The sequence below is a fragment of the Cavia porcellus genome, unplaced genomic scaffold, assembly GCF_034190915.1.
Source record: "Cavia porcellus strain 051 isolate PalLab524CR breed Dunkin Hartley unplaced genomic scaffold, mCavPor4.1 scaffold_6, whole genome shotgun sequence".
NCBI lineage: Eukaryota > Metazoa > Chordata > Mammalia > Rodentia > Caviidae > Cavia > Cavia porcellus.
Genome location: NW_026947489.1, coordinates 48,876,207 through 48,890,962, shown reverse-complemented (window position 1 = coordinate 48,890,962; position 14,756 = coordinate 48,876,207). Strand labels below are relative to the sequence as shown.

Below are 14,756 nucleotides of genomic sequence, written 5' to 3'. Positions count from 1 at the left end.
ATTTATTTGCCTTGGAACTTTACTGCTGCTTTCTGGGAAAAGACTCGCTGACTGTTAGGAAATATGGTCCTCCATGATGTGTAATCCCCTGACTTCTGGCCCCAGATTTATGTCATGTGGGAGCACTCATGGCATTCAGACACAATGGATATGCTCTAACTTGGGCCAAAGAGTGAGAATGAGGTAGACCCATACTTTTGTGGGAAGATAGGGAAGGCATAAAAAGGATGGGGAAGATTTTAAGATCCCTTTGGTGCTCAAGGAGTCATGGGAAAGGATACATGTATAAATAGCTCAAATCACAGAGCTTTGGAAAATTCAATGGTTTTCTGGACTAGATGGAGCCTTGCAAAAAGATTAGAATTAGAAAAAAATAGATCCAAAACAGCGTAAGAAACTAGGTTAGGTTACTTCAGACATCAGCATCCTTGACCCTTCAACCAGGGAAGAAATACTTCTATTGCTTCACAGCATGGCTGTCCAGTGCAGGGCTTCCACTGATCCAAAGCTGCAGGCGCTGGAGGTGGGGCACACGTGGAAATGTGTGTGCACCTGTGTGCGTGTGCTTATGTAAGTGTTTCACACGAATGCAACCTATAGGTGTTAGTTGCTAATCAACATAGTGCTATTAAATATTTAGTCAAAGAACTTCTCCAAATGCCAATAGAGAGTATATAAATTTCTACACCTTGGAACATCTGCAAATGTTGGGAGGTACTTTTTCACATTAACTACTATTTTGATTGTACATATTATGGAGCACAGTATAATAATTCAATACATGCATTCAAGTGCAATGTTAAAATCAAGGCACATAATATTCTTATCTATTTCAATTTTTAAATTTTTTATTAATTTTAATACATGCTTACTGTGCATACTAATCAAATCTGGATAATTAACATTTCCATATCTTTATATTGCTTTATGTTTGAAAACTTTGAGATTCTATCTTCTTGTGATTCTAAAATGTCTAATAAGTTTTTGTGAATTACAGTCAACCCACTATGGTATGCAACAATATCATTTTTTTAATTTGCATTTAAGTGTCTGTTACCCAGTCTCATGCCCTTACCCACACCTTTCACAGCCTCTATTAATTATTATTCAAACTTCAGATCAACTTTTTGACATTCACATACACAGATCAATAATGAAAGTGTGATATGTATACATATATATATAATGCAATATTACTCAGTCATCTAAATACTATCCTATCATTTGAAGCAAAATGAAATTAGGTAAATATTTATCTTCACCTGAAAAGTTTCTCTGCACTAACTCATTCACAAAGGACTAATTATTTCCTCACTTTGAAAACTTTACAAGTAATTAAAATGATATCTCTCTTAGAGGACACATGCTTTCACTAGACTTCTAATATATCAGGGTTACACGGAGTTTTCTCTTGAAAGACTCATACAGCTCTCACAATCCCTTAATCATACTCCTCTCCTCAGCACAAATCAGGCACAAAGCTTTTCTTTCTTGCTGATAAAATTCTTGACTTCTGGGATTTGGAAATTTGATTTAGGAGAAACAATTTTCCCACTGTCACACATCTCACATGAAACAACTGTTTCATAATTAGACTAATATAAAACAAAGTTGTTAGAATTTGCTTCTAGATGTTCCCCCAAAGCCTCGTGTGGTCATAGGTATGGATTTTCAGAGTTGGCTGGATCTAGAGTGTGTGATACTGGGATTAAGTATGTAATGCTGGAGCCAAGGGTGTGTGATTACCAAGTCAGTCCATTGATTGGTTTAACATAGTTCTGGGTGTGGATAATAGGAAGCCCACACTGAGTGTGAGTACTACTTGCCCTAAAGGCACGTAGTCTATAAGGGACAGAAAGAGAGCTGCTGTTGTTACTTGCTGTTTGCTTCCTTGCCACTTTAATGCTTTGCTGCCTTCTGCCCACCATGAACTGTTTCTCCTCTGCAATGCCCCTCCGACAATCCACCCTGCCTTAGAGCAAACCAACTATGAACTGAAACCTTTACCAACCGTGAGCTAAATAAACCTTCCCTCCTTTAACCATGGGTGTCAGGTATTTGTCTCAGAAATGAGATAAAAATGACTGATATTAGTAGTAAGGATACTGGGAAAATGCTTTGCTAATCTTGGGGCCTAGACAGACTAGTTAAGGGGTATCTTATAAAGTATTTGATATTATTTTTCATTAACTTATTTTCCTTTTTATCAGTACATATGTGCAATACATAATGATCACATTTATTGTAGAGAGTTGGTACATGTGCATAATAAATTTTAATTCTTTGGGTTTTTTTTCTCTTACCCCAACCCTCCCATCATCTCTGCTCCTTCCAACTCTTGGTGCTCTTCCTATTTGCAAAAGCTCTATTTTCATCATTTTTCCCCTGCTATTCTAAAATCTTTTCTTTGTTCACTCTTCTTTCAGATCCTAATTCCAGAGACAAGTTTTGAGAGGTGTCTACCAGGAACTTTAACTTGGGCTTTGTATTAACATCTTAGGTGAAGTACACCAAATTATTCAGCTTCTACAAACTCATTAGAATTGTATGGAAAAGCTTGATTTTGAGGCATGGGGTACAGTGTGTACTAGTAAGAATGAGGTTTAGATTCTTTAGTTTCCTTATATTTTCTCTTTATTGGTCAGAGATATTCAATATAGCTAATGTCACTAAGAAACTCTGGGACACTATGGGGCTTATAGCTGACTTTCTGTTAGGGGATAGGGTCTGGTTCAAAATGGCAGGTCACTAGAAGCCTTTATCTCTCTCCCTGGATCCTTCCTTTCACTCTCTGCTTCCTATCTATTGTATGTGAGCAAATATCCCTGCCATGACCCTGTGCCATGATGCCTTCTCTGCTTTGACGTCAGCTAACTATAAACTGATACCTCTACAAACTGTGAGTGAAAATAAACTTCTCTTCCTTTAGTTGCAGGAGTTGGGTATTGTATCCTAGTAAGGAGGAAAGTATCTAATGTGGAAGAAATCTGCTCTTGTGAGAATGATTCTTAGATTCTTTGGTTTTCTTACATTTTCTCTTTACTGATGTAGAAACCATTGATATGTAGTATCACTTAAGAAACTCTGTAGTAGTATTTTCAGAACAAGTAAAATGTGAAATCCAGCTGCCTAGATGGAAAGAATCCTTAGATTCTGAAATCAGAATAGCAGACTAGCATCTGGAAATGACTTCCCCAATGTCAGAATGATGTGACTGAATCAAAGGCTCACACTGAAGAGGTCAGCTGGGACCCCAAAACCAGTTCAGCTGGAGGAACCCAGGAAAATGTCAAAATGGAGGAACAAAAGACAATCTCAGACCCCCAAACTACACAGACTCAAACAGGGTGACAGACATGGAATAAATTGGAAGTCACACAACCGAAATCTCTGAAAGGATAGCAACTGAAGTAAACAAACAACTCCATGAGGCTGTAAAACTAATCAGATGAGAAATAGTATCTCAGGTAAAAGAAGAAATGACATTACATTTTCAATGCAATGAAAATAATTGCTGAGCATATCTAAAGAATACATAGATTAAAAAAAAGAGAAGCATAGGGAAATTATGAAACCTTGAATTAACAATATAGGAAGGAATTACAATGCATGAAATAGATTTAAAGACATATACAGGAAATTAAAAATGACACTGAAAGCTGGCAAAATTCTTTGAAAGAAACTGAAGACAGACTCAGATCCTGAAGACAGAATTGCAGCTAGTGATCATTAAAGGAAAGATCTCTTAAAAATAACAAGGAACCCACCCAGCAACTCCAAGCAGTCAGGAAATCTTAGTGTGCCATGTGTGGTCTGCTGAAAGTCTGTTCAGCACACTCTATCCATCCAGAGAGACTCTTTTCAGTCTTGGGACCTGGGAAGGCCCCACCCAAAAATCCCAAGCAGCCAGGGAGCCTCAGTGTGTTTTATGTGGTCTGCTGAAGATTTTCCCAGCATACTCCACCAGCTGGGGATCCTCAGTGCACCACTCAGGACCTGGTAAAGCCTGCTTAATGACCCTCACTCAGCTGGGGATACCCCTTCAATACAGACAGTAAGGAATCAACTGTGACCTTGCATTCAGCTGCTTCAGGGGAATACAGGAAAATAACAAAGTAAAAGAGCAAAATTCAATCTCAAACATCCAGCCCATCCCAAACAAGTCCAGGACACATGCTGGACACATGCTATACATAGAAGAAAATGTAAGTCACACATCTGAAATTTCTGACAGTGAAGATCTCCGGGTGTCTTGCTTTGAAATCTGTGTCTCTTGTATTGTTATCTTAAGATCTATTTTGTTCTGTTTTGTAATGTTTAGTTTTACCCTCTTTAAAGATAAAAGATTTTAATAAATGATAATAGGTGTAAATGAAAAAGATGACAACAGAAATTATATAAAGAGACAATTTACGGTAAGTGCCTGCGGTGAGGGCCAGGAGGAGAATCAGGACTCCCAAGATCCCACCAGGGTGGGACTAAGGCAGCTAATTCACCTGCCCTCTTGGTAAGCACAGGCAGCATGGGCCAGAAGGAAAACCAGAACTCCTGAGATCCGGTCATGGTGGGACTCAGGCAGCTTATTTACCCGCTCTCTTGGTAAGCGCCTGTGGCATGGGCTAGAAGGAGAACCAGAATTCCCAAGATCCGGCCATAGTGGGACTCAGGTAGCTTATTCACCGTGGTGTGGGCTAGGAAGAGAACCATTACCTGTGAGCCTACTGCCATGCGGGCTGAAAAATCAAGCACCCATCCCCCTTCCACCCTCCCCCCATAGCTACTAGGGATAGATGTCTCAGCATCTCTTGGGAGGATGACCGTATGCAGTATAGCAAATATGGGGGATTTCCTTCTATCTTCTGTTTGAAGGCAAAGGTTGTTTTCACTGTTTTGTTTCTTTTGCTCTATTCAATATTTTAATTGGTTTTATAATGTTATATTTTGCTTTGATTTTGCTATACCTAATTGACTGGACAACTATTATGAAGTTAAAAAAATATACCATAGTACCTATTACTACTATCCCAGTATCCTACTGTGAGATCTTGTACCAATTTCACTGCATTGTCTTGATTGGCTTTGTTCTGTCTTGTGCTGTTGCATTTTTACTACCTTCAAAATACAATTTAAAAAAATTTTTTTAATTTAAAAAAGAAATACCATATAGTCTCCCTAGTGTAAGAAATGGTAAGAGTACATAAGAGTTTATGGTAATCATGATTCCCCATTACATTGCTTGATGCTTTCATTCATTAGTTGTAATGATTTTATCCTGGTTTGATTTTATTATCTGTGATAGTATGAACAGCTATTTTGAAGAAAAACAAGACATTATAATAGCCAGTGCTCATTCAATATCATCTTGCTTTGAAATCCTACTGTGCTTTTGTTCTTCTGTTTCCATTGGTTCTATCATGTATCTTATTGGATTTTATTATGTGTGATAGTATAAACAAATTTTTTATGAACAATGAGATAATATAGTAGCCATTGTTTGTTTTCTGTTATCTGGTTCTGAATGCCCTGTAATACTTTCATTTTCTTGAATGGTTTTATACTATTTTGTTATATTTGATACTATTGTATGTGAAGGTATGCTCAACTATTTCAAAGAAAGAGACATTATGGTAGCTACTGTTACATTGGGTTGTGTTGTGGTGAAATACTGTGTTGCTTAAATTGTTCTGTTCTGATCTGCTTTGTTATGTCCTCTTTTGTCTTAATTTCTTTAAAATAAAAAAATCTATAAAAAAAGAGACAATTTACAGAGTAATAGCAGAAAACTTCCCCAGGCATGAGAAAACAAATTGATATGCAGATAAGTGAAGCATATATACCTCCAATTAGCCATAGCCAAAATAAATCTACACCAGACATATAATAATCAAAATCCTTGAAATTCAGCATAGGAACAGAATATTAAAAGCTGTAACAAAAGAAATAAATCACCTACAAAGGAAAGTCTATCAGAATCACAGCAGACTTCTCAATACAAACAACCAAAACAAGTATGGAGTGAAGTATTTCAAATCCTGAAAGAAAACAACTTCCAACCAAGATTGATGCACCCTGAAAAACTGTGCTTCCAAACTGATGAAGAAATAAGATACTTCTATGACAAAAACAACTGAAGTACTTTATGATCACCAAACCAATCCTACAAAGAGTACTGAAAGATATTCTAGATAGACATGAAAATGACTACAATTTCAAAAACAACAACAAAAAAAAAACACCAAAAAGCAGGGCAAACAATTAAACAGAGGGGAAACATAAAAAACCAACAGCAGAAAGATAACATGATGAAAATAAGCCAATATATCAGTGATATTATGTAAATGGATTCAATTCACCAGCCAAAAGAAATAAATTAGCATAATGGATCAAGAGACACCATTAAACTATGTTCTATATATAAGAAAGACATTTAACCCAAAAAGAAATTCATAGACTGAAAGTCAAAAGATGGAAAACAATACTTCAGGTGAAAGGAACCCTGAAACAGGAGAGGTAACTATTGTTTGCAGACAATGTGAACTTCAAACCAAGAATGATCAAAAGAGATAAAGAAAGTCACTACATACTGGTTAGCAGGAAACCCCAAAAGGAAAACATAATAATCTTAAACATATATGCACCCAATATAGGAGCACCCAGATATATAAAACAAACATCAATAGACACAAAAAATCAAATAAGCAATAACATAATTATAACTAGAGACCATAACACTGCATGAACAAAGAGACAGATCAACTAGATAAAAAAATAAGCAAAAAAATATGGCTTTTATTGGTATCAATCAGGGAGGTGGGCAGAGGTCATGCAGAGTACATGGAAAGAGAAACTGTAGGCATGGCTGTAAGAAATAACACAGCACTCTCCTGCACTAGGAACAGGGGCCCTCCAATTAGTAGTATAGCACATAGCTTGATGTATGCAAGTTTGGAACCTACACTGTCGGGAAGGCATAATTCTTTCTGAGTCCCATGGTCTCAACTGAGATGTTATCTCATTTCTTAGCCCTGGAATCTCACAGGCTTTTGCTGTAACCTCCATTCCAACTGCCAGAAGAGGGGGAAATACTCAACTGTGTGTTGCCCCTTTGCCATGCTGAGATTCACCAGCACCTCTGGATAATTAAAGGCACAACTTCTTCCATATAGATAGAATATCTCAGTGAATAGGGTTAAAGTCAAGAAAAGAGGTTTCATTTCTTAACAGAACTCAGGTTGCAATCTCCTCACACATATATTCTATAATTTCCTCATCATCTTTCCAAGTCAATTCTCCCTAACATCAAGGCAATTAGTTCTGATATTTCTTTATAATTATAATAATTATTTTGAGCTTTTCTAGAGTCCTGTATGATGATAGTCACATAGTATGTATTCCTTGGTGTCTAGCTTCATCCATGTTGTACATATTGTTAGCTTGTAATTTTTTATTGCCAAATAGAATTTACTCAAGAGTATATACAGTTGATCCATATTATTTGTGGTAAGCATGCCCTGTAAAGTTGTCAGGAACCCTGAATTAGGAAATATTCAGTCATTGTTCTAAGGGAAAATACAAGGATAGGTTTCTGCAAGCTTCTGGTCACTGTATTTTTATTAATCAATCACCATATAAACATTTATATATTTATTATATAAAATTTATTTTTATATATTTTTAAAGACACCTTATTTAATATACACTGATTCCTTAACACTGGATTGACAGTCAACAGCACTATAACTCATAGCTGAATGAAGTTTATCTAATTCACATCCTTTCCATAAGGCATACTAAAGCCTTCTTGCATTTAGCAACACTAGACATCATTTTGGCACCATGCTTGAGGACCATTCTAAACAGCAAAATCTCTAATATGAAACACAAAAATACCCCCCCAAAAGTGGCACTGAAGGCCATAAAAAGAAAGTTATTTACAATATGTGAACAGAAACAAGAAGTCAGAACATGTCCTTATGCCACCTCAGCTAAAAGGCTGTGCACTACTAGGTGATTCAAATGTTTCATAGCTCTAGGGACATGTCAGCAAGAAACCTGAAAAAAACTGAAAGTATCGATTTTGAAGTTACAAATAAATTTTATTGAGTATGTACATTCATAGATATACAACCTATAAATAATCAGGATCAACGGCACCATTCCCTTGTTAATGGGTATTTGTTTTGGGGAGTCATTAGTTTAATGAATTGAACTGCCCTAAAACATCCTAACAGAAGTTTTTGTGAAGATATGTTTTCATTTTCTTAAAAAATAAAATACCGAGGAATAGAACTGCCAGAGCATTGGGCGAGTGTATAGTATTTACCTTACTTGAAAGATATTGACAGAACTCTTTCCAAATGAGTTTGACTAATTCACACTCCTTCCTAATTCTGAGTTTTCTACTGGACCAATCTTATCTGAAACTTGGAGAATAAATAAACTGAACTATGCCCTGAATTAGATATTAGTTGGGCAGGAAAGGTGCCTGAGAAAGAGTCTGTCCTCAGATTTCCTCATTTTCCAGTAACCTTCCTTCTGCATGTCTCAGGTGGTCATCAAGTAACCCAACACAGCTGTCCTGAAGCCAGCAAGCCCCTCTGTCACACAGGCCCCATAGAAATGAGGACCCCTGCCATGTGTTCTTACATAACAATGTGATTATTGACTCCTCATATATTACAGTTTTTTCTGGGACCTGCACAGAGTTAACACTGATATAGAAACTGTCTGCCATCATCTTGTAGGAAAACATATTGACAGGCCTAATCCTCTGTATCAAGGAATTATAAAAGGATAAATTATGAAAATAGAGACTTGCTCAACTTCTCTCAAGACTCCTTTTTTTAGAACTAACTTCCTTATATCAGGTCTTAACTCCAGTTTCTACAGATATTCTCTGGTATTACCCAAGACCATATGGAATGATCAGAAAAAGGAACTTGGTGGGCTCAGTTCTATAAATGAAACTTTCTCTAACTTAGTGAATTTGTGGTACCTCCATAGCTCATGTGCCACTTTGGAAAATCATTTAAATTCTATATTAGTTCTGCCACACATAGATCAGGAAAAAAATACAACTCAGTCCTCTATTATGATGTAACAATAAGACTATGAGTTTAAAAAACTGTAAAGGATTCAAGTGATAAAAAATATAGTTGATTTTACACTCTGAACTAGATATAAAGTCACCACTGATGAGTCTATAAGTAAATTAATGTCCGGGATTCAATGAATTTTAGCTATTATTGTTACTACTCTTCTTAAAAGTGTACTGCAATTATCCAAGGGTGACTGTGGCAGCCTATTTCATTATATGTGAACTATTTAGAGGTACTGTCTTCTCAATTGTCACCCACACACATTAGATCTCATCTAGAATGTGCACTATCCCTCAACTGTCAAAATAACTGTTTCATCAGTGTTTTCATTTCCTTAGTCAAAAACAGGTGATGACCACCAAATGATGAAATAGTGGCCAAAGGTAAAGATGAGGGTAGTATAATAAAGATGGGAGTGGCTTGGGAGAGTATAAGTGAGTGAGTGTTAGGGGAGCCCAGGTAAAAACCAGGACACTGTCTTCCTGTGCTAAGGTAAGAATCTTGATCCTTTGGCCTGGCTTCATAAACTCTGTGGGAAAGAAAAGTCCTGAGCCTATAGCTTCCCTTTAAGTAGACAGTTAAACTATCTTCAGGCAGCTAGGGTTTTAGGAAGAGCAGCAGACAGAAAGACCTGAATCCAAGAATCTAAGGAACTTTCTTTTTCCTTGCCTGAAAGGCCCGAATAGAGGCACAGTCTCCCCAATCCTTAAAGTAGAAGGGCTTCTATCTGTCCATAGTGAGTCATCCCCCTTCTGTTATGCCCAAAGCTGCATTCCGATCCCAGGGGTGCCCCACACCTGACTATATCCACTGATTTAGCAGACATTCCCTGAGGAGACGACTGAGCTGAGGACTCCATACACTTCTGGTCTTCTGCACCTCACATGAAAAGAGCTGGACCACTATGAGACTTATTTTCTATTTGAGTATCCTTGCTGGTATGTATCCCAGATCTTCAGTATCCTAATCAGGCAGAGGTTAATACAGGACAGGGTGAGACACAGAGGGTATGTGTGAAAGGTATAGGAAAAGTCAAGAAGAGTGTCTGAGAATTGGGTCCCTTGGACCCTCCTCTTTGATGCTACCCAAGGTTCTCAGGACAGATTGAGCCCACCTTTCAAACGCTAAGATGTGAAGTAGGTCATGATACACAATTAGTTTGATAATCCTTAATGGCAAGTATTCTCCTCTGGTTATTCCAAAATATGTCTCATAACGGATCATAAAGACACTCATGATCTATGATATTCCCTCTTTTGAAAACTTCAGAATACTGAGGATAGATACGATGGGGACAAGAGGTCTAATACCAGGGCACTACCTTCTGTAGACCCTTCCTCTCAGGAAGTTCTGATTGCAAAATTTGCTAGTGAGGTCTTTACCACCACTCCTAATCAGGATCACAGAAATTCTGCACGAGAATGGAATATTAACAGCTGTCAGAGAAAAGAAACAGATCACCAATAAAAGAAAACCCATCAAAATCCCTACAGACTTCTTGACACAAACCATCAAATCAAGAAGAGCTTGATTTACTGCCCCAGTTGCACCACATTTAGCTGTGTGCTATTGGCAAGTTAATTAGTTCATCTGTACTTCCATTCTTCAGTCAAATGGTGGCATATTTTTGCCTGTATTATTCAGTCATAGTGAAAACTAAATCCATGTAAAGCACCTAGACTAGTGCCAGCAAGCAGCTCAATATCATTCATCTTTATTAGTAATTCATCATTTTTTCCTTGAAGTTTCTAAGAATGCTCAGAAAAGGATGGGGTGAGGTTCAAGACCAGCTTGGGAAGATCAACAGAAGTACTGAACACAGTCAAAACAAGAACAGTACTTTATTTCTGATCAGAATTAGTCTTCCTCTCCCTTAGTCTTTAGATTAAAAAAATTTTTCATCTATAAAACATTATGTTTATTCTATGAATTTTTAAAATAGAAAAAATACATCATTCATAATCCCACCAATGCTAATATTTTATTAAAAATTGTATGTTCTGTGAACTTTTAAAGTAGAAGAAAATATGTATCATTCATAATCAATATATGTTAGAATTTTGTTCTAATTGACTCCCAGACTTAGTTTTTTGTATTTAAAGTTTGTCTATTATTATTTTTGAACAATTAAATTACATTATATATAACTTCATTTTTTAAATTATTTTTAACTGAAAGAAATGTGACTAGCTGGTGATTTAGCTAAGCAGTGTAAGAGTCTCAGTATAGTCTTCATACAACAAATATTATTTAAACCAAAAATGATTATTATAAATTTTAGATATAATGTTATATCAATTTTATTTACATTTTTGTCAGAAAAATATCAAATATATTCACAGTTCCAGGCCAATTACTACTTTAAATTCATCTCCTGAATTGGGACAGTATGTCCTCATTTGTTCTAACATTTATATATTAAGAGTACTAACTTATTTTTTTCAGGGACATCTTTCTTTGCTCACTCATCTGAGCAGAAAGAAGACCCTGCTCCCTATTTGGCATACCTCAAGTCTCACTTCAACCCCTGTGTGGGTGTCCTCATCAAAACCAGCTGGGTGCTGGCCCCAGCTCACTGCTACTTACCGTGAGTATTAGGCATCCTCAGTGACTGAAAACAGGGACTCCTCACTCTAAATTTGTGATTCTCAAGTAGGGAAAACTTTCCCCAGGGTACATTTAGTAATGTCTGAAGGTATTTTTTCTTGTTGTTACCATAATCAGGCAATGGCAATAGTGACCTCTAGTGGGTAGAGGCTGGTGCAAGGAGCCTGTTAAAGGAGCCTAGAGTGCAAAACATAGTCCACCTAAAAACCTGTCCAGCCTGGTTGATGAGTGACTCAGTCACCTAAGAGGTGCTTTGCTATATGTTATGTCTTTTCATTCTCTCATCAGTTTTTTCAAGAATTTTTACTGTATGAATTTTATCAATTAAGAATCCAGCAGGTAACTGACAACACACTCATATTGGTAAATTGACGAGATTTTAAAAGAAATTAATTGTAAGTATAGAGACATCATTTGTAAAACACAAGGAAGAGTTCTGTACCCCCGGGTTAGTATTAGGAAAATGCAGTGACCACCACTATACCTAGCAAGCAAGGAGGAAGAGATTTCAGAAGAAGAGAGAGAGAGAGAAGACAAAAGAGGGGAAAGGAGGGGAGGAGAAGAGAGAAGGAATGGGAGAGGAGAGAAGAGAGTGGCAGAGGAGAGGACTAACTAATGGGAATGATACAGCCAATCCAAGACTGCAGGGATGGAACTGGGAGGATAAATACTGTAACTTCACCCTTCTCCTTCCAATTATCTTTGGTTCTTCCTGTAACCAAAAATCTAATCAGAAGCACAAGACAAGAAGATACATTGATTTAATCCATGTAACCTTCTAAAAGGGCAGATCAGGGTAGAGGAGGGTTGTCTATAAATTCAGTGAAGTTAACAGAAGATACATAATACTCAGCTCATTCCATTTGTCTGTCTCCACCAAAACAAAAACTGATGAAAGAAAGCTGGAGACAGTGGAAAATTAAATTTCCTTGATGTATGACATTTTCCTTTATACCACACTAAGGACACCATATTAAAACAGTAGTCAAGGCTTCCACTATTTACTATTCAATCATGGATAAATTACTAAGTGCCTCCACTACTTCATTTGTAAAACAGAGATAAACATAGGGTCCACTGCCCAGAGTTAGTTAAAGTACGTATGTCACAGTACCTGGCACATTGTAACAGTCAATAATGACAATGATAGTGATTACATCTAACTCCTTCTCCCTTCAGAAATCTGAAAGTGATGCTGGGAAATTTCAAGAGCAGAGTCAGAGATGGAACAGAGCAGACAATTAACCCCATCCAGATCATTCGCTACTGGAAGTATAATGACAGTGACCCACAGGATGACATCATGCTCATTAAACTGGATAGACCAGCCATACTCAACCGCAAAGTCCAGCTCCTTCCCCCTGCTACAAGGAATGTCTCGCCAGGCACCATCTGTACACTCTCAGGTTTAGACTGGAGCCAGAAAAACTCCGGTGAGTGTACCTCCCATGGCAAATTAAAGCCATCCATCAGTTACCCTTGAAAAGGAGCACTGATGTCCTCAGGTCTGTGAAGACAAGAGGACAAGAAAATGGATGATGAATCCAGAGAGAAACTACAGAAATGATCTGGCAAAAAGAGACTTGCCCAGAAGTCCAAAGCTCCTCCATCCCCAAGGTGCCTAACGTCCCACTCCCTCTTCAAGGGTTTGGCAGCTGGAGCCATCAGCTACCTGACTCTGCACAAGGCTACAAAATTTCTGTCAGTCAGTCACAGTTTGTATTAATGCCGTCTCTTTAACATAAATGCTCATTTCACATGTAAGAGACATCTGTGAGAACCTGAGTCAGGACACTTCTTTCATCCAGGGCTAGACACAGAACAGAAAAAACATTCTTCATAAAGACACATAAAAACTATTTTAAAATCCTTAGGATTAACTCTCATAATTATGTTCATTTATTTCTTCCCTTTTTCTGATTCCTTATTTTCCTCATATACACACAAAAGGTATCAGTTGAAAGAGAAGCAAGTTAAGTCACTGTGAGTATAATATTTTCTTTTATCCTACATTCCCTCAGGCAGACATCCTGACTTACGGCAGAATTTGCAGGGCCCAGTGATGACTGATAAAGAGTGCCAGGAAACTGAACAAGGAAGGAACCACAGGAACTCTTTCTGTGTTAAATTTGTGAAAGTATTCAACCGAATCTTTGGGGTAATCTTTTCTCTATATTCGGTTTTCCTTTACTTGTATCCAATTAACTACTAAGAATAGTATAAATTTTTTTAACTTAATATTCTTGAGAATTTGATAAGACCCTTGGGAAGACACCTTTATTTCTCTAACCATGGGTGGAGTCTCCTTACAAAGAATCCATATTCATTAAAGAGCTTCATACAGTATCTCTTATCATTAATATTTTGCTAGATGTTCATTCTCATAGGTATAAAATAATTTTAGAAATTAAAACAGGATTTGCTTTTTAAAAAATTATAAATTTTTCACAAATTGAAACTACATTTGCCAGTTCAAATAAATGTGGTTTGACTCACTTGTATATGCTATCAACAGAGGCTAATTCTCTGACATTCAGAGTCATACAAGACCAGTTATAGCAAAACTAGAAAATGAACCCAAAATTTATGATATCAATTCTCTTGGTAGGGTTCGCCTAAATTGGAGATTAGAGCAAGTTCCGTGAGTTCTGACCGTCTTTCTTTCTCTCTGATCTTTGATAGGAGGTGGCTGTTGCTGCTGTCATCTGCAATAAAAAGCTCCAGGGGATAGAGGTTGGACGCTTCATGGGAGGGGATGTTGGCATTTACACCAATGTTTACAAATACATATCCTGGATAGAGGATGTCACTAAGGACAAGAAAAAATAATACCCTGCATCTCCTTGTACATCCTACTGTGTATCGCTGACTATACAGGCCTACAGTCTCTCTAAGACTGAAATAAAACCTCCAGAGAGATACTCTGGGATGTAGCACACTGGGATGTAGCACTCTGTCTTCTAGTGTCTCTTGCCCACACCCTACAATAATATAAAGAAATGGTCAACTAATACACTCTACTGGGTTACATCTATACTTCATGTATTGTTC

General features: G+C 37.2%; 1 protein-coding gene across 2 annotated transcripts; it reads left to right on the top strand.

Annotated features, from left to right (window-relative positions):
• The first annotated feature begins 9,528 nt into the window (after positions 1 to 9,528).
• Positions 9,529 to 14,640, top strand: Prss37 (serine protease 37). Of its 2 annotated transcripts, none has more exons than XM_003475333.4 (6): positions 9,529 to 9,590; positions 9,921 to 10,036; positions 11,544 to 11,685; positions 12,885 to 13,138; positions 13,727 to 13,863; positions 14,388 to 14,640. In XM_003475333.4, exons 2-6 carry the CDS (start codon positions 10,003 to 10,005, stop codon positions 14,532 to 14,534), a joined length of 714 nt encoding a protein of 237 aa, XP_003475381.1. In that variant the 5' UTR covers positions 9,529 to 9,590; positions 9,921 to 10,002; the 3' UTR covers positions 14,535 to 14,640. The 2 variants fall into 2 exon arrangements, with proteins under 2 accessions (XP_003475381.1, XP_063106690.1); XM_063250620.1 differs by having other exon boundaries at positions 9,565 to 9,590; positions 9,918 to 10,036.
• Positions 14,641 to 14,756: the final 116 nt, after the last annotated feature.